General features: G+C 37.1%; 5 protein-coding genes across 10 annotated transcripts; 2 read left to right on the top strand and 3 right to left on the bottom strand.

Annotated features, from left to right (window-relative positions):
* Nucleotides 1-2,702: 2,702 nt before the first annotated feature.
* LOC105177724 (protein DA1-related 1) lies at nucleotides 2,703-7,713 on the top strand. Of its 5 annotated transcripts, none has more exons than XM_088884943.1 (14): nucleotides 2,703-2,912; nucleotides 3,142-3,304; nucleotides 3,386-3,465; nucleotides 3,890-4,032; nucleotides 4,134-4,224; nucleotides 4,479-4,734; nucleotides 5,582-5,702; nucleotides 5,829-5,912; nucleotides 6,066-6,185; nucleotides 6,344-6,556; nucleotides 6,639-6,701; nucleotides 6,792-6,907; nucleotides 6,983-7,041; nucleotides 7,130-7,713. In XM_088884943.1, exons 2-14 carry the CDS (start codon nucleotides 3,240-3,242, stop codon nucleotides 7,474-7,476), a joined length of 1,758 nt encoding a protein of 585 aa, XP_088741069.1. In that variant the 5' UTR covers nucleotides 2,703-2,912; nucleotides 3,142-3,239; the 3' UTR covers nucleotides 7,477-7,713. The 5 variants fall into 5 exon arrangements, with proteins under 5 accessions (XP_088741069.1, XP_088741067.1, XP_088741071.1 ...); XM_088884941.1 differs by having other exon boundaries at nucleotides 2,703-2,966; XM_088884944.1 differs by lacking the exon at nucleotides 2,703-2,912 and adding an exon at nucleotides 2,928-3,002.
* A 164-nt stretch (nucleotides 7,714-7,877) lies between these two features.
* Nucleotides 7,878-10,845, bottom strand: LOC105177760 (lysM domain receptor-like kinase 4). 2 transcript variants are annotated; one of them, XM_088884940.1, is made up of 2 exons: nucleotides 9,903-10,845; nucleotides 7,878-9,788 (listed from the first exon to the last, which is right to left on the bottom strand). In XM_088884940.1, exons 1-2 carry the CDS (start codon nucleotides 9,924-9,926, stop codon nucleotides 8,001-8,003), a joined length of 1,812 nt encoding a protein of 603 aa, XP_088741066.1. In that variant the 5' UTR covers nucleotides 9,927-10,845; the 3' UTR covers nucleotides 7,878-8,000. The 2 variants fall into 2 exon arrangements, with proteins under 2 accessions (XP_088741066.1, XP_011099309.2); XM_011101007.3 differs by having other exon boundaries at nucleotides 7,878-10,845.
* A 135-nt stretch (nucleotides 10,846-10,980) lies between these two features.
* On the top strand, nucleotides 10,981-12,403 carry TLP18.3 (thylakoid lumen 18.3 kDa protein). The gene is made up of 3 exons (XM_011100969.3): nucleotides 10,981-11,403; nucleotides 11,662-11,854; nucleotides 12,052-12,403. The coding sequence occupies exons 1-3, from the start codon at nucleotides 10,981-10,983 to the stop codon at nucleotides 12,297-12,299; spliced, it is 864 nt and encodes a 287-aa protein (XP_011099271.1). The 3' UTR covers nucleotides 12,300-12,403.
* A 372-nt stretch (nucleotides 12,404-12,775) lies between these two features.
* LOC105177726 (GDSL-like Lipase/Acylhydrolase superfamily protein) lies at nucleotides 12,776-14,526 on the bottom strand. Its single transcript, XM_011100970.3, has 5 exons — nucleotides 14,244-14,526; nucleotides 13,955-14,155; nucleotides 13,699-13,865; nucleotides 13,252-13,522; nucleotides 12,776-13,136 (listed from the first exon to the last, which is right to left on the bottom strand). The coding sequence occupies exons 1-5, from the start codon at nucleotides 14,479-14,481 to the stop codon at nucleotides 12,868-12,870; spliced, it is 1,146 nt and encodes a 381-aa protein (XP_011099272.1). The 5' UTR covers nucleotides 14,482-14,526; the 3' UTR covers nucleotides 12,776-12,867.
* A 418-nt stretch (nucleotides 14,527-14,944) lies between these two features.
* Nucleotides 14,945-17,337, bottom strand: LYK4 (protein kinase family protein / peptidoglycan-binding LysM domain-containing protein). The gene has a single exon (XM_011100971.3). It carries the CDS (start codon nucleotides 17,069-17,071, stop codon nucleotides 15,131-15,133), a length of 1,941 nt encoding a protein of 646 aa, XP_011099273.1. The 5' UTR covers nucleotides 17,072-17,337; the 3' UTR covers nucleotides 14,945-15,130.
* Nucleotides 17,338-18,208: the final 871 nt, after the last annotated feature.

The raw sequence follows: 18,208 nt of genomic DNA, 5'->3' as shown, positions 1-18,208 counted from the left end.
CAACCTATAATAACTGCACAACTCCTCCTTTCAACTCACCACCACTATTCTTCCAAATGAAGAAACAAAACTTTCACCAGGATTTATTACCTAACTGTTAAAGTTGTCCATTTATTTTAGGATAAATTGTATCAATACCCTTAATGTTAGGCTTAATTATATACATGCCTTTTTTCAAATAAAAAAAAAAACTAGCTATTATGGCACGTCATCTCTGTGTGCATATAATAAATAATATTTTACATTTTAAAATATATTATGAATATAAAAGTATATGTATAAACCAATATATCATATTTCTATAAAAGACGGGAAAAAAAAAAGAAGCAAAGCAACAAAGAAAAAAAAATCAACTTATGAGTATTATTGGCATAACAATTAAATTGATTTTGCAGTGTCATAACCGTCATTCGTGAGAGAAAATAGCCTTTTCTTTTTATATAGTATAGATTACAAGTGCACTGCTTAAGTCGGTGTTAGTGAAATATACCCCAATAAATGATAGCGTAAAATTTCAACATTGAATTGAAAGTATATATACATCATTACAACAATATTTTCAAGGGGTGTATTTGTAAGCTTGCAAATACAATAAATATTTATTTAATTTTATCAAACATCATGAGTTATTTAACAATATAATTAAGAGCTAGTTCATTAACAAAATAGGGTAAATTACAACTACATCTCCTGAAGTTTGACATAAATACAAATACTCTATCGTTGTTTCAAAAATTATAAACACCCACCTCAAATGAAAAATAATTATGTAGTCCCTAAACAGTGATGTAGATACTACTAGTTTATCCTTATTTTTTTAAAAAAAGTATTTTAAAAAATATAAAAAAAATTAGGGTGGATAAAATAAATAATATATAGGAAACATTAAGTTCATAAGAATATTTTAGAAAATTATATAATATATATAAAATTATAATTTATAATCTAAAATGGCATTTTGTTAGCTCACTACAAAAATAATATTAAAATTAAGAGGGTATTTATAATTTTTTAAACCACGAGTAGGTATTTGTAATTATGCCAAATTCAAGAAAAGATTGTTGTAATTCACCCTAACATGAATTGCAATGTAGTATTGAACAAGTTGTGAGCGCACACACACACACATATATATATATATATATGAATATTGTAGAATAAGAAATTTAAAAGTATATTGGATAAAATTGCAAAGTACATATAAGTCCTTTATGTTGACAGAAAGCTGCTATAGAGAATTTAAGTACAGCATACATCATAGATAATTAATTTGTGGTCATCTGGGGAAAAAAACTAAATAAATGAAAAGCTAAGGTGCGATAATGCAAATTTCTTTGTGTAATATTTTGCATCACTCATCTGCTGCCAACTGCATACCTGGCAATCCAAGGGCCAAGAAACTCTTTTCAGTTCTCAGGGAAAATAATCAAAAGACAGAGACAACCATTATCTCATCAACAAAACAAAAACATTTCTTTAAATATAAAATCATATCATAAGAAAGAGTGATACTGATCAACATTTTTCTCAAAATAGTATTAAGTAGTGGACTGTAAATAATATCACATCAATTGTTTGTATTTTCCCCATAACAAAAAAAAGACAGAATTCCAAAAATTTTAACACCAACTTAATTTGTTCCTAAAAATAAATAAATAAAATTATGTGTTGCAATTGATATCTAGATTTTTTTTTTGTCAATTTATCATATCAACTTTACGGTAAAGTACAAATTTTACAAAATTGAGATGATAAGTTGACACAAAGAAAAAGTACGCATAATTTGAATGGCAAAATGTAACTTACCGTCAAAGTTGTCATTCTAACTTTAAAAAATAACTTAACCTAAAAAATTATTGTATTTCGTAAAATCCCAATAATAAGAAAACGTTTAATATAACAATCACAAATTATTATTAAGAATAGTAATAATTACAGTGAAACTTGAATACATGTTTGATGGATAACGAAATTTTATACACTTCACCAAAATACTACAATTTATACTATTCATTATCAATCCCTTTTCATAATATTTATTTCTTTATAGAAAAATTAATCCAAACGATTTCATATTCCTACAAATTTTCCAACCTCTTCACTCATTCCTAGAAAAATTCTATAGAATTCAAATAGGAGAAAATTTTAGTAAAATCATATTGAATTGAATCAAATTAATTAAAAAATAAATAATATATACTAATTATATATTATAATTAATTCAAATTCAATAAAATTAGATTAGAGTTTTCGTTCAAATGGTGTGGTGAGAACAGTGACTACTAAAAGTGCCTTTTGGGGCGGAAAGGAAAAACAGTAAAAATGAAGACTGGGGTGAATGTGACCTGTGATCAGGACAAACAGCAGCATAGATCATTTCACCTTTAAGCCACTTGTCACAACATAATACCATCATATGTTACTATGTGCTTGCAACAAATCATAAGATCATCTAATGCTCCAGCCTGGTTCTTGAAAACGGTCCTCCAATAAAACAAAAGAATAAAAAATTTTAAAAGAATTGCACTTTCAGAAAAGAAACTACGAATAAAGATCCGTTTTTTAAGCGCTCTTGAACTGGGCTGGATCTTTTACACTTTTAAAATTTATAAATCAATGAACTTGATATGATTGCTTGTGGCGAACTCCACATAATTGAACTTTATTATTATTTTTTTTAAGGTAAAAGAAAAGAAAGAGAAAGAACAAAAGATGAACAGTATGGAAGGCAAGAGCAGCCTCAAATTTAATGGCGCTTTGTCAATGGGAAAGGTTAACAGTTATGGGTTTTGACATTTAGTGGACTGATGGTGGAGAAATGGGGCTAAAGGCGAAGGTCCCACGTCAGAGAAATACAAAATCTTGAAACTGAACCCTTCATTTGGATTATCTTTTTAATTTCTGAACAGGAGGTATTAGTAGTTCTTACATCATCTCTCCCCTAAACAATAGTGTGGAAAGTAAAGGTGGCGTCTTTTGGCCTGCGTTTGCTTAGAATTCAAGTAGTAGTTGTTGTCCACTTTTATTCTTTCTTTCAACTAGAATGTTCTTCTAGTTTTAGTCATGGAGGAAATGAGTAGTGAGCGATTTGATGTGTTTGTATTCCTGTTTGTTCTTATACTGGTTGATGATTTGTGTCAGGTGTGTTGAGTGAGTGATATGTGGGGAAATGGAATATCTTATGTGTTGTCCGCTCTTCTAGTTCTTGTTGGTGACTATGCTTTCATCTGGTAAATTTGATGCCTTGTCTGATCTGGGGTTCATCGTATTCCTTGAAATTCGGCAGATTCTTCATCTGTTTGAGGTAAAGCTTCTGACACATGATTTCCTTTCTTTGACTTTTATTCCTTATGCGTTTTCTTTTTTCTTTTCTTTTGGTTTTAAGTTCATGGTGCTGCGAACAAGTTTTCTTATCCAAAAAATCTGAAAGACCAATCAAAGCGTTTCAGTTCGATGGTGTAGTAGGTAAATAGTTTTTGAACTTGGATCCTGGTGACTGATTAATTATCCTGGAGGGTTGATTCTTGATTTATCTTTCTTGATGGATGATGTTGAGATTTGGTTGGACTAAACAGAACTGGAAACCTCTTTTGTAGAAATTAGGAGTGGATCATGCTTGTTGGAATTAATGCACCATCTTTTTCTCCTCATAAGAGAGAAGAATTTGGGTTGAGTTGGATTGATCTTCTGAATCTTGATTCTTCTCTTAGGCTACTGAATTGCATGGGTATCAGAGAGATGATTGAGGAATAAATGAACGGTTCCCACTGGCCCTAAAATTCATTGTAAATTTTGAGATATTGATTGAAAGATCACTAGGTTACCTACTTTCGAGAAAATTTCTTTCTTGTCCATTTTCTTATGGTACATTACATTCTTATGGATACAGTGCCGACCCAGGAGCGGATAGCAAATTGCATTATGGGTTGGCTAACCAAGATTCTCAAAGGTTCCAGCCACAAAATCTCAAAAGGGCAATATCATGGGAAATATGAAGATGATACAATTTGGGAGGGACCTCCTACTTCAGCGGTAATCATTCCTCTGCTAATCATTTGATCATCAGTGATTTGACCCATGGGTCTTTGCTCATCTGGTTGCGCCACTTTCTTATGTTTGAGTCTTAAATATAGGACCAGTGGTCAGATTTTGACAAAGAAGAACTTGATAGGGCAATTGCACTTTCCATTGCTGAACAAGATGAGAAAGGGAAAAAAGTAGTAGGTAAGTCAAGAGGCCGCAAGATTTTGCCGCTGAGGATTCATAACCAATGGTAGATTCTTTTCTCCTGTGATATTTCTAGCTATTGGAATTTGAGCCGATCAGAAAATTCATGAAAAATCTGATATCTTTTATATTAGCTCAAGGATGTGTGCTCAAACTGGTGAATTAGAATGCCTATGCGCCAAGTGTTTGAAGCTTTAGTAATGACTTGATATGGGACAGCTGGTAATTTACCAAACTATTTATTTTATCAGATGACGAGTCTCTATTGGATGAAGATGAACAGCTAGCCAAGGCCCTTCAAGAAAGTTGGAACGTGGACTCACCACCTCAATCACCTCCACCTCCATCTCCTCCTCCACCTCAGTGTCCTCCTCTTCCTCCTCCTCCTCAATCACCTCCCCCTCCTCCGTCACCTCCTCCTCGATCATCTCCACCTAGATCACCTCGATATGATTATGGAAGTTTCTTACCTCCTTACCCGTTCTTCTATCCTTCTTCAATGTACAGGTGAAAGATCTTTCTGTCAGCAATTTTACTATCAGCTTACTTTCTGTTTTTTACACTTTAGTAATTTAAATAATCAATAACTGTGTATTCCAGAAATTTGTTAATCTACCAGATGAATTGGTGAAACATAGTCGTTAAGGTAGCTACCACCAAAAGTAGGATCTGCTAGCTGAAGCTAAGTGATGGAATTGGCAATAAACAGGATCACTCTTACACTTTCAATCTATGACAATAAATCTTATTTTATTTCTGGACGGAGTTTTAGGTGGGAAGTACTTCAAGTCATTAATAGTTTCACTTGAATATCTCATGCATCTCTACTTATCTATTATCCAAGTAATTAGAAGTTATTCACTTGCTAAGTACCATTGATTGCCGCCAGGGTATTGTCAAAAATACATTGATATATATGACCCTAGACGTTCTGTAGATAGTTTAAGTATGGATAGAAGATCAGTTCAGAGTAAATGGAAAAGGACTTGGACATTTGGATAGGTCTCATACTAATCATACTAAAGTTAGATATGGATTTTTAGCACCCATATAATAGAGTCGTCCGTTCCTGAGAGATTAAGCACTTATATAAGCAGATTTTGTAAATAACATAATTCATCAGGTAGTCTCACATTTCCATTTACCAAAATCAGTCAAATGAAGTATCAGGCCAACCTGTAGCCTGATTTATGGAGTTTTGAGGTAAACAATGTTGAAAAGGCATGAAAATTGCTTTGTCATGCTAGGACCTAGTGACCTCTTATATGTGCATTGCATGAGTTTGTTGATTCATGTGACTCAGAAGTACTACTCTCTTTTAAGTCTCCCGTCCTTAACATAGTTTTCTTTGTAGAATCTGCGCTGGTTGCAATAGTGAAATTGGTCATGGGAGATACTTGAGTTGCATGGGAGCTGTTTGGCATCCAGAATGTTTCCGTTGCCATTCTTGCAATCAACCAATTTCTGATTATGAGGTGCTGAACTGACCTAGCTGTATTATCTATTTTGGATTCTGAAACAATGCTTGGTATTACTCCTTGGTAATCCTTCACTGGACCAGTCATTTTGTGAACTGACTTCTTCTCAAAATTCTGTTTCAGTTTTCCATGTCTGATAATCGCCCTTACCACAAAGCTTGCTACAAGGACCTGCATCACCCAAAATGCGATGTTTGCAAAAACTTTGTACGTGTGTCACTTCCATCACTGAATAGCAGTACATTTCTATTTTACTTGTTAGTTTTCAGATTTGCAGAATAATACTGCTTATTACACGCTCATCCTGTTAACTTAAGCTCACTACATGCTACAGCGTTATCTCATTTTCCATTTATGTAGATCCCCACAAATGCTGCTGGACTTATTGAGTATAGAGCACATCCTTTCTGGCATCAGAAGTACTGCCCCGCACACGAGCATGATGGAACACCTCGCTGCTGCAGCTGTGAAAGAATGGAGGTCAGTGAAGAGAATAGTTCTCCATGTCTTAAATAGAAAGCAAACCTCAAAGAATGACAAAATTTATAGTGACATATCTTCTTCAACCCAACACAATAGAACCTATCATTTACATAATTGAAGTGGTGGATTAACGTGTAACCCTCTGATCAATGCAGCCAGTCGATGCCAGATTTTTAATTCTTGATGATGGAAGAAAGCTATGTCTGGAGTGTTTGGATTCTTCCATAATGGACACCCATGAGTGTCAACCTCTTTATCTTGAAATACAAGAATTTTATGAAGGCTTAAACATGAAGGTTGAGCAGCAAATCCCGTTACTCTTGGTTGAGAGACAAGCACTAAATGAAGCCATGGAAGGGGAGAAAAATGTAGACTCTATGAATTATTTCTGCTAAACTGCTAATTTCTAAAAACCTTTCTGATATTTAGTAATATTTATTCTGTTGCCAGGGTCATCACCACATGCCTGAAACCAGAGGACTCTGCCTGTCGGAAGAGCAAACTGTTAGCACGGTATGAGTTTCTTCTAGGAACATGAAAACTGTGAACTAGTTAATGGTCGCAAGATCAAGTTTTAATCCTATGTTTTACCAAAATTTCCAGATATTGAGGCGGCCAAGAATAGGAGGATATCGGATATTAGACATGTTTACTGAGCCTTGTAGACTGGTCCGCCACTGTGAAGTAACAGCTATCCTTATTCTGTATGGTCTACCTAGGTAAGAGTTGTTTCTCTCTCACATTTGGTCACTCCTGATGTTCATGCTCAGAAATTAACCTGGTGTAAAATTTAGGTTATTGACTGGGTCGATCCTGGCTCATGAGATGATGCATGCATGGCTGCGACTTAAAGGTAATTTCACACTAGTTTCACCATTTCCCTGAAGTTCAACTTCATATAATTACTCAACTGGAGTTATCCACTGATTTGGCTTTCTCAGGTTACCCGAGTCTAAGTCCGGAGGTCGAAGAAGGTATCTGCCAAGTGCTAGCTCATATGTGGTTGGATTCTGAAATTGTTGCTGGTTCTGGTAGTACTGTGGCTTCTACTTCATCGTCATCATCATCGTCTTCTTCCTCCTCAACACCATCATCATCTGGCTCCTCAAAGAAGGGTAAAAGGTCGGAATTCGAGAAAAAACTTGGAGATTTTTTCAAACACCAGATAGAATCAGACACTTCTGCAGCATATGGAGGTGGTTTCCGGGAAGGAAATAAGGCAGTGCTCAAGTATGGCCTGAAGAGGACTCTTGATCACATTCGGCTCACCGGCACCTTCCCGTGTTAACTGTACTCCTGATTTGCTCTGGAATTCTTGCTCTATGTTTGTATGCTCGTTTCACTGCACAGTATTACATGAGAGAACTCTTTTAACTTATAAGCAACAGAATAGTAGCTGAGAGTAAAGAAAAGAAAAATAAATGGTACCATTACAGTGTAATATGTAAGCTTGGAGCAGCACATGTATTCTGTCAAAATACTCGTCCATACATATAGGAAAAAGGGTATGACCATCATTTGCAAAGTTTCTTCTAATAGTATTCGTAGTAGTACTTTCTTCAGTCCGTTTCATCAGATTCAGAGAATCCATATTTGAATCCGAATCCGCAAAATTATATATTGTACTCCCTAAAAAATAATTTTTATTTCCTGTTTACCATTAGTAGTTCATAGCTAAAGGTTCCAACGTATGATAAATAATTTTTAATTGCAATATTACAAGGAACGTGGTTCAGTTATTAACACTAAACTTCACAAATTCTGTAGAGAGTTCATGATCACCTCTGATGCTAAAACTTAAAAAAGACAATCCTATTCAACAGAAAATGACTGCGAGTAGTTGGCATCTTCCTGGATTTTCATCAAAGCTGAAACCACTTCAGCCATGCTTAATCTGTTTGTGGGTTCTCGAGCCAAGCATGCTACGCTCAATTTCAGCAAGCGCAGTGCCAGTGCAGCATGGTCGATTATATAACCGAGTCGATTCTTTACTTGAAGTCGAGAGTCAATGAGATCATTAACTTCAGCTCCTACATCTGTTCCATCAATTACTGGAATCACTGTTTCGGACAAAAGAACTTCTTGATCATCATGCAGGACCACAGCTTCTCTTCCGGTAATCAATTCCAGCAGAACTATCCCAAAGGCGTAGACATCTACTTTAGGGGTCACGTTCCCAGTTTGTATGAACTCAGGTGCCATGTAACCTCTTTCTCCAACAATATAATTAGTGTGTGAGCCTCCATCTTCTCTAGCGAGGGCAAAATTTGCAATCTTTGCCCTCAGGTCTCTGTTCAGTAAAATGTTGCAGCTTCTGATGTTCTTGTGTACGTAAGCTGGAGCAGTAAAGTTGTGAAGATAATCAAGTCCATTGGCAATGTCTAAAGCAATAAGAATTCGGCGGTTCCAGCTCTGGGCAAGGGGAGAGTTTTCTTTATGGAGCCAGTCCCTTAGAGATCCTTTTTCCAGGTACTCATAAACAAGATAGAATACTCTATCATGCTCACAGACACCATAAAGACTAATCAGATTGAAGTGGTTGATATTGCTTAGGATTTTGATCTCTTTGGACACATCTGTGCTCATATGTTTTATAGCTAATAATTTTCCACGAAGATTTCCAAGGTAAACAGAATCACTCAACCTCTTATGTGGGCTGAAGTTGTCAGTGGCTGCCTTTAGTTCTTCATAAGTATATATCTTCAGAATTTCACCAATTCCAACAACTTTATCTAGGAAGTGGGCCGGCAGTTGCTGCTTCTTTCGTTGCTGTCTAATTCTCCATGATGCATCATTTGTTCTCTTTCTCCTGTAATGGATGAAGCCCAGGAACAAGAAAAAGCAAAGGACTGCTAGAGCAGCACCGGTTGCCATCCCGACATAAAGCCCTTTATGTGACCTCTTGGGCATTTGCTGAGAAATTGTTGGATGTGAAGTGGCTTTCATCTGAGAGCTTAAAGGTTCTGCTGGCAGAGGAATTAAAATAGTTGTGAAGGGATAAAGAACTGGATTGTCCTCAGAAAATCCGTTGGCTGTAGCGACACTACTGGCACTTACGTTGAACTTTTCACTGATCTGAGGGACTGTATCTTTCCAAGTCACCAAGAATGTCAAAAGAAACTTGGTGTCATTTAAAATCTGTTCTTGTGTAGGACAAGCACACCTAAGGGGTACTTGCAACTTCAATCCTGAAAACAAGTTGAATTCGCCATATGGATTTTCACGCTCAAGTGCATTACAAGTGGTAAGCCCCTGATACGTATCGTTTGCAATTGTAAAATAGGTATCAACATCATGCCTGACATAAGAGGTGTTAGCTTGATAGTATTGACCTGAACAGGAACAAGTTACTGGAACAATAACCGCGACATCTGGAGGCAAGACTGCTGAGCTCGAGATATCATTGATGTGAGCGAATTCCATAGGGTCAGAAGACGTCAAGTTTGAAATGGACGAGACTGAAAGATAAGGAGGTTTTGTTCTAAACATCAAGAACGCTTTGCAAGAAGGCATTTTCCCATTGCAGGTATAAAGAAAAGCTGGAGATGGTCCTGTTTCATCGGAGATATTACATTGCATAACTGAGTTTCCTGCATACTGCTGTTGGGCGTGGGAAATGGAGGCTGAGAATGTTAATATGATGAGAAATCCAAATAAGTGCTTGCTCATGATGAAAGTTTTGGTAGGGTGGACTTGAAGATGGAACTTTAATACCTCGCACACAAATTGGAGTAGCATTGCATCCTCAGATCAGTTCTATTACAACCACCATTTCGACAAAGTGAAGGAATCATGCACATCACCCTCCAAAGTCAACTTTTCTTAGATCAGAACTGGCCTAGTTGAGAAGTTATAATTCTATATATCGAACATATCATTAGGTAAAGCCATTTTCATATACCGTGTGAGACGACTTAACCAGCCTAAAACAAATGACAAAGACTTTTATATATTGAACAAACACTAGAATGCTTCAGACTTCATTTGGGAGGATAAAGAATGCCTGCTTATGTCATGAACAGTTAAACCATCTTTCAGGACAAGATTAAGAAACCATCAGAGAATTGAACTTCAGTGTGCGCACAAGAATGAGGAGACGCAAATATCAATTTTCAAGAAGTGGCGGCTAAGCATATTCTGAAGTCAAATACTGAGCCTTGATTAATTAAACCCAGAAACCAATTCCATTACACAGTCTGAAGCATTCCAAACAAGCCATATGATTCTTGACTTGGCAGATTTGGCACTTTGTGTTTGTCCTTGTATGTTAAGTGATATTGAGATTCTTCCTGCAGCCAAGCCGGCCTCTTTTTTTATCCCCAGGTAAGTACTTTATTTTACCTTATTCTGGATGATTAAGATTGCTTCTTATTGCTCTTTCTGGAGAAAGATATTTTTGCCTCTTCTCTGTTAATATTTAGTGACAGTGACTGCTCATTGTTTCTGAATTCAGGAAAACTGGAATAAAAATTTAAGGAAAGATGTGGGCTTTCCAAATTCTAAGTTCTAACCCACCAGAAGAAGTGAAGAACTCCACCATAAACAAGAAACATCACACAGAACTCCTGTCCAAAATAGTCTTTTGCAGAAAACAATATCAAGATAGACCCCACAACTCCCCACCTATATCCATGACTTATAGACATTATCCTCCTCCAAAATTCAGCCAACCATCCAAAATAAAGTGCCCAAAACCAACCAAAAAAAATATGAACCAAACGAAACTCACAACAGAAAAACTTACCAATGACCAAATTCTTCTCTTTCTGATACTGCAACTCTCTTCCTCCCCATGGAGACCATTCTCTCTCCTCACTCTCTCTGCCCTCTTTTCAAGAACCCCCTTCTTCGGTCATTCCAGCCTAAATCAAGTTGTGGGCTCAAACCTATTTGCTGCACCCTTAGAAAACAGCCTTCTCTATCGGTGGTTAAACAGTCTTTCTATAAGCCCACAAGTTGGCTTTCTAATGTGCACCAGGGACTAGCAGCACTCGCTATTTCTTTGGCCCTCAACTTTTCCTTGCCAATTTTAACAGACTCTGCTTTGGCGTCTGAATTTGATGTTCTGAATGAAGGCCCTCCAAAAGAATCTTACGTTGTTGATGATGCTGGTGTGCTTAGCCGAGTGACTAAATCTGACTTGAAGAGACTGTTGTCGGATTTGGAGTCCCGAAAAGGCTACCACATTAATGTTGTCACTGTCCGCAAGCTCACTGTAAGTGGAAGTATGATCTTTGCCAGATTATTGCGTCTTTGATGGTTGTGTAGCATGTGAAATCTAATGTAAAATTAGGAAGTTTTCTGAATTTTAGGAGAATGGAGCAATTGGTTGGAAAATCAATGATGTAAAGGAATGTACTTTATTTAACATGTGAAAATTGCCAAGAAAAACTAGTTAAGAATGCAAGAAATTCGGTGTTAAAATATGACAAATGAACTGTTTTTGTGACTTGTTCCTGTTCTTTGCCTGAAGAGCAAAGCTGATGCGTTTGAGTATGCTGACCAAGTATTAGAGCGCTGGTATCCGACTGTTGAGGAAGGCGACAAAAAGGGCATAGTTGTGCTTATTACCAGTCAGAAGGAAGGGGCGGTTACAGGTGGCCCTGAATTCATCCAAGCCGTTGGTGATTCTGTTCTTGATGGCACTGTATCGGAGAATCTTCCAGGTATCCTCTGTTTTCCCATTTTGATTCATTTTATATATCTTTTGGCTGTGAGTTAGTAATAAAATGGCTGATAGATAGCTTTAGAGGTACTTCGCAACACTGACTAACAATGCCATAAATTTTATTATACATTGTAACTCTTCAACATTCCAAGTCATAGGATTCAATCTGATTAGTGTATGTTTAAATTATTGCAGTCCTAGCTACAGAGGAAAAGTATAATGAAGCAGTATTTAGCTCCGCCAAACGCCTTGTGGCTGCCATAGATGGGCTACCTGATCCTGGTGGCCCGCAGGCTAAAGACAACAAAAGAGAATCTAACTTCAAAACTCGGGAGGAAACAGATGAGAAACGGGGTCAGTTCACACTTGTGGTTGGAGGTTTGTTAGTGATTGCATTTGTTGTTCCTATGGCACAATACTATGCATATGTGTCCAAGAAGTGAAGTAATCCATCATTTACTTCCTGATCCGGTATTTTTCTTTTCCATTAGAGTTGAGTGAAATGTATAAAATGTTCATAGATTAATTCAGAGACCATTAATCAGCATACTGAAATGTCTCCTTTTTCACTCTTTTCCTCCTAAGCTTTTTACTTTGGCCTGATCTCCATAGTTACGATTGTCTGTCATCTTGAGACATGCCTAAGAGTCCAAAATCCAACAGTAGGAGCTGGAATAAAATGAAGATCTGATTACATGACACATTTGGGGTATGTCATATCTTCGAGATAATAGATGGATAAGAGTGACAATCATTTAAGAACAATCAACTAGTCTAGTGGAGCTTGGAATCTCTGAATGCAACATTATCTGGACACAATCAACTTGTTGGCTGGCTCGTGGATGCCCAATATCCAACTAAGCCCAAGAATCAATGGGTTTGAATATGGCAATCTCCTAAGATTTCTACCTTGCAGTGCTTTAGAGAATGCCTCAATGATTAAATTCATTTGTCCAATATTATATTTCGTATTTAACAAATATTAGAAGCTAGAGAGAATGATAAGCCTCTTTAGAATTTTAGCTTTAGAAGAAAAGGCATCTTGTCTGCAAATGGTGGATCAGAATATTTTCCTGTGAAAACCTGTGATGCAACATACTGATTTGCAGCCTCAGTGTAATGAATTCCATCCCAATTCACATACTCCGTGCTGTCATTGCAACCTTTGGCTGTGACTGAACTTCCATTCAGAACTTTCGTTTGACCACAGGCAATCCCACTGTCATAATTCAGTGGCGGACCTCCGTAACCACAGCAGGCCATCAATGGCTGCTCAAATCCTGTAAGTTGATTTATGGTTATATATTATTTGAATTGACTTAACAAGCAAAATTCCTTCTTTGCTTACTTTTTGTTTAGACAAATAAATGAGAAAAACTGCTTCTGTATACTAACCATATCGAGAATAGTTAGCTATGAGGTTGGACTTGATTGTGAAAATGTCAACGTGTGTGATATTTGCATCTGGATATTGGCCTTGCAACTTTTTGCAAAGTGCACGCAGTTGCAAGTTGAGAAGTCTAGAAGCTTGATTGTGAGAGCTGACACATCCAAGCTCGTCTAGCTTCAAGGAATCAGTTCCAAATTTAGCAATGTTTTGAGGTAAGCATCCTAGCGGACCTGTATTGTGAATCCAAAAATTTCTTGCCCCTTGGTCGTATAAGCTCTGCATCAAGAAAGAAAGGAAAACATAAAATGGTGGAAAAGTTGGAAGGTATGATATTATCTTCAATTATGCAGGCCTATGATCAGGTATAGTATTGTGAAATATGAGTAGATATTTAGAATAGTTTCAGGGTAGTGGGGAGATGATACTATGTGTTCACCATATAATTCACCAACCTCAATACCATGTTCAAATTCTAAGAGAATTGTAGGAATTGAGGCAAGAATTTGATCCAAAGTCTTAGAATAAAAGGCACCAGCAAGATCATTCTGGCCTATGTCAAACATGTAAAGCGCCTTCTGAAAATAATCTTGAGCTGGGATGTACTTGTCATACTTCCTTGCTGCCAAAAGGTAAAAATGACGCAAAAAAATTTAATGACAGGTTTCTTAAGTGAAATATCTGCTATAATTTTGTAAGTTGAGTAAATACTTTTAGCCAGAATATCCTCAACTTTTGCCTTGAATCTGAAGAACTGAGCCACTTGAATCCCGAATGAAAATGGGCTAACAGATGATGCAGTGGCTGGAAGTATGGTAGAACCTGCAGCTGCGAAGTTGCATCCTCGTCTAAAACTTGGTGCGGCTATTGAATCCAAATATGGGTTCAGAAACGGTAAGTCCATTGCATCCACTGTTACATTGTATAAATGCATGATTAAACCAGCAGCAAAATAGATGAAGTAAATGCTTTATTATAATTAAGTCAGAAGGAAATTTACTTAGAAAATCAATGATTAGACGGCCATCACAGAACCTCCCTGATGGTTTCTGGAAGTATATCTGCCCATTAGGTGGGTCGAGGGCTTCGGCAAGGCCAGCAACCAGGCCTCCTGTGTCGGAATTAGAGTCCCCGAAATTGAAAACTGCAGGATAATTGAAATCAATGGAGGTGGATAAGGGGAGGCAGATGATCAAGAGTAAGGTGAGGTTCCGGATGGTACAAGCGTGTGAAGCCATGTCTGTGTGTGAAACAAGTGGAAGTCTTGTACCTATAATAGAAGGGTTGGATGGTTCTTTTAGTGTACACTCAAAGTTACCTTTCACATTTGGACAACTCCAAAACTACAAGTCTTTGTTTCCGTTGCCTGCAGGCTTTGCCAAACAAGTCCCCTGGTTGCTTAGTTGTCACTTATCAGTATTCTAACTTCCACTAATCAATCAACTTCCATCTTCTTTGGGTTCATCTCATAAGCTGCACTTTTGGTCGGAGGATGTTCTTTCCAAATCAATGTTTACATAGTTGATGAGTCGACTTCGGAGCCATGTCAAATATGTTTAATTTCAATAACAGAATCAACATGCACTAACAACTGATTGCCAGAATTAGAGTCCCCCAGCCATGTCCACCAACTCCACCCACCACCCCTGCCCCACACCACTCATGACTTATGGGAAAATACCTTCTTAAAGCAACAAAACATTGAAAAGAAACATAAATTTTTTTCTTGTAAATCAACCTCCAAGTGAATTGTTTCTACCCACAAAAGGTTTTACATTGAAGCAAACAGGCTAATGGAGACAGAAAAACAAAGAAGAAATATCAGATTAATACTTGAGTTCATACAGCAGAGGAGAAGAATAGAAGCTGAAAATGCTATGCATAATCTTATCTAGGCGTAGTCCGTTGCTCTGAGATGCTAATTGCCCATTCACCAGACAACGTGGAAGTTGCAATTCTTGACAAAGACTGAAAGATGTCATCCATGTTTGGTCGATCTGATGGATCTTTCTTGAGGCAACTATCAATCAATCTGAACAGTACAAGGGCAAATTCTGGAGAATATTTTCCTTGCAAAGAAGGATCCATTAGGTTTCTTAGATTTTCCTGTCCGTTATCTTGGTAAAGCACTGGAGTTAAGACCTCTGATAATTCTGTATTTACCTCTTCATACAAAAGGGAGACTTCTTTTCCTGTGAGAATTTCAAGCATGAGAACTCCAAATGCATAGACATCAAGCATCGGAGAGACTATTCCATTCTCCAAATACTCAGGAGCCATGTAACCTTTAGTACCAACAATGTGCCTTGTCAAGGCAAACTGACCTTCCTGCCCTTCTACTGATCTTGCCAGGCCAAAGTTTGCAATTTTGGCTCTGAAATCTTGATCAAGAAGGACGTTACTGCTGTTCAAATCCTTGTGGACGTGGGGCGAGGAAGTGTACCGATGGAGATAATTTAGCCCTGATGCTACATCCAAAGCAATTTGTAGTCTCTGGTTCCAATCCATAATCGTTTGATCTCTCTTTTCATGAATCCATTCACTGAGTGGTCCGTTGGAAGCGTACTCGTAAACAAGATACCAGTTGCCCTCATTGAAAGAAACACCGGATAGTCGGATGAGATTGAAATGGTTAATCTTGTTCAACAGGTTGATTTCTTTTGAAACATCTCCATTCATTTTCTTGATGGCGGCAAAATCCCCATTGATGGTTCCTCGATAAACAGATCCCTTGATCCAGCAACTGGGGCTGAAATCTTGTGTTGCGGCTTTAAGTTCTTCGAAAGTGTAAACTTTAAGAGACTGTGCTATGCTGGAAATACTTTCCAGAAAGTCCTGTGAATGTGAATCTTCATCTGCCTCTTTCTTGAGTGGCTTCTCGATAGATTCAAAGCTCTGTGATGAAACCACAACAGTCTCAGCTTTCTGCTTCTGCTTACGAAAGAATACACAGAAAAGTATGCCCCCAACAACTGATGCAAGAACAAGGCCCCCAACAACACCAACCACAACATATATCCACGTTTTGCTTGAGCCACCACTTGGAGGAGGGACAGAAGGCGGCTGCGTGGAGAAGGGCGGCGGCGGAGGCTGAGGCGCTGTAACTTGAGAACTTGTCGGCGGATCCTGAAGGGGAACCAGAAGAGTAGTGAAAGGATAAACGATAGATGATTCAGATAACCCATTAGCAGCGAGGGTTCTCCCAGTATCAACCCCAAATAGAGCGCTTATCCCTGACACAAACTGGTTCCAGGTGATCAAATAACTCAACAAATAGTTCACACCATCATCACTTTGGTTCTTAGTTGGACAAGCACATCTAAGCGGAACAGTGATTCTTGTCCCCGCATACAAATTCCTCGTTAGAGTATCGTTCTCGGCCTGGAGAGTTTGACAGGTTGACAAACCCTGGAAAGTGTTGTTCGCGATCATAAAATACGTGTCGCCCTGCTGAACAACGTAAGAAGCGTTAACCTGATAGTGCTCACCTGAGCAAGAGCAGGTTACAGGAACAAGAACCATCCGGTTGGTATCGAACAGAGCATTTTCAGGAACTGAATTGAGTTGGGCCAATTGTGATGAATTTGCAGCCAAGAGAGTGGATATGGTGGCGACAGAGTCGTAGGGCGGTTGAGCCCGGAAAGTTAGATAAGCTTGGCAACTCCGTCTTAAGCCATTGCAGGTGTAGCCCAGAACAGAAGTTGAATTATCTCTGCTGTCGCATACTGTTGTGGCCCTCCCAATATAAGGCTGCTGCGCAACAATCACAGGAAAACAGGAGATGAGAAAGAAGGAAATCCCAAAAATAATGAACCTGGAAAAACTCATTGTTAGATCAGGTTGAGAAAACCATCAGAGCTGAGAGTTGTTTGAGGAATCGATGATGGGTTTTGAGGAAAATCAGGGGGGAATGAATGTAAGAGTTGGAAGACATTTTCTTGTTGGTGTATGTGAAAGGAAGCTTCCCCGAATGTAGCTGGAAGTCGACGGAGATAAATAATAGGTTGGTGAGCCTATGGACGACTAAGTATAAAGATAGTTGCAGAGTTGAATGACTCAATTATCAAAAGTGTTTTTGTCAACACTTATATCCGGGGTCAAGAATGAGATACTATTTCATTTTTGTTCTATTTAGTAATGTCTTTCTCACTTATTACGACAACAAAGAAAATTATGTGCGGCCGACAGACCACTGTCCTAAACATTTGATGTTATTGTATATAAATTCTTTATTATTTAAAGAATTATATTAAATATTTTTAAATTTATTTTTATCTAATAAATAATTTCATATTTTAATTAAAATTTATCAAGTTTGTTGATATTAACAAAAAATTTGAATGAAAATTGATTTTTTTTTTCAATTTTTGTTAATATCAGTAAATTTAATAAAATTATGACTAACGGGGAACTTATTTGTTAGATGGAAGCAAACCTCAGGAACGCTAGATGTAATTTTTTAAACCACAATAAGTTTATGTGGAATTACACTAAATCTTAGGAGAGTGAGTGTAATTATTCCTAAGAATAAATTAGATGCTAAAAGGGTGCTTTTTTTATATATATATATATAATTAGTAATTTGTGGCACACTTTATGTGCGTACAAATTTTTAAATAAAATATATATAAAATAATAAATTGATATTAAATTCATAAAAAAATAATGACAAAAAATGCGTGAATTTTTTTATAAAAAAAAACATAATAAAAAACAATGGGTGAGTGGAAAATTAGATAAGTAAAAAAAAAAAAATATTAAAAAATGTACAGACTGAAAAAATGAAGAATATGTAGTACAAATATACATGGATTACCTTTGGTGATCCTGCAATTCATTGATTACTTGATTCTGGAGCCATTCACTTGCTGACAAAATAATAGATTTGCCTTCTAAAATTACAAGAACTATGGATTCACATATTTCTTGCTAAAATTACTGTATATTAACGGAAAATAGTGGTTT

This window comes from Sesamum indicum, linkage group LG9, assembly GCF_026168435.1.
Source record: "Sesamum indicum cultivar Baizhima isolate 11 linkage group LG9, ASM2616843v1, whole genome shotgun sequence".
In the NCBI taxonomy this organism is placed as follows: Eukaryota; Viridiplantae; Streptophyta; class Magnoliopsida; order Lamiales; family Pedaliaceae; genus Sesamum; species Sesamum indicum.
The sequence above is the reverse complement of the archived record's forward strand: the minus strand, read 5'-3'. Positions and strand labels throughout refer to the sequence as shown.

What these genes read in the sequence shown, in the direction of transcription:
- LOC105177724 (XM_088884943.1), top strand. Translation starts at nt 3,240, where the DNA reads ATGCCTTGTCTGATCTGGGGTTCATCGTATTCCTTGAAATTCGGCAGA. An exon ending in AACCAATTTCTGATTATGAG is followed by an intron (nt 5,703 to 5,828) that starts GTGCTGAACTGA and finishes ATTCTGTTTCAG; the next exon opens with TTTTCCATGTCTGATAATCG. An exon ending in TGCATGGCTGCGACTTAAAG is followed by an intron (nt 7,042 to 7,129) that starts GTAATTTCACAC and finishes TGGCTTTCTCAG; the next exon opens with GTTACCCGAGTCTAAGTCCG.
- LOC105177760 (XM_011101007.3), bottom strand. Translation starts at nt 9,926, where the DNA reads ATGCTACTCCAATTTGTGTGCGAGGTATTAAAGTTCCATCTTCAAGTC.
- LOC105177726 (XM_011100970.3), bottom strand. Translation starts at nt 14,481, where the DNA reads ATGGCTTCACACGCTTGTACCATCCGGAACCTCACCTTACTCTTGATC. An exon ending in TCTAATCATTGATTTTCTAA is followed by an intron (nt 14,156 to 14,243) that starts GTAAATTTCCTT and finishes ACAATGTAACAG; the next exon opens with TGGATGCAATGGACTTACCG. An exon ending in TGAGGATATTCTGGCTAAAA is followed by an intron (nt 13,866 to 13,954) that starts GTATTTACTCAA and finishes ACCTTTTGGCAG; the next exon opens with CAAGGAAGTATGACAAGTAC.
- LYK4 (XM_011100971.3), bottom strand. Translation starts at nt 17,071, where the DNA reads ATGAGTTTTTCCAGGTTCATTATTTTTGGGATTTCCTTCTTTCTCATC.
- TLP18.3 (XM_011100969.3), top strand. Translation starts at nt 10,981, where the DNA reads ATGGAGACCATTCTCTCTCCTCACTCTCTCTGCCCTCTTTTCAAGAAC. An exon ending in TCACTGTCCGCAAGCTCACT is followed by an intron (nt 11,404 to 11,661) that starts GTAAGTGGAAGT and finishes CTTTGCCTGAAG; the next exon opens with AGCAAAGCTGATGCGTTTGA. An exon ending in TGTATCGGAGAATCTTCCAG is followed by an intron (nt 11,855 to 12,051) that starts GTATCCTCTGTT and finishes AAATTATTGCAG; the next exon opens with TCCTAGCTACAGAGGAAAAG.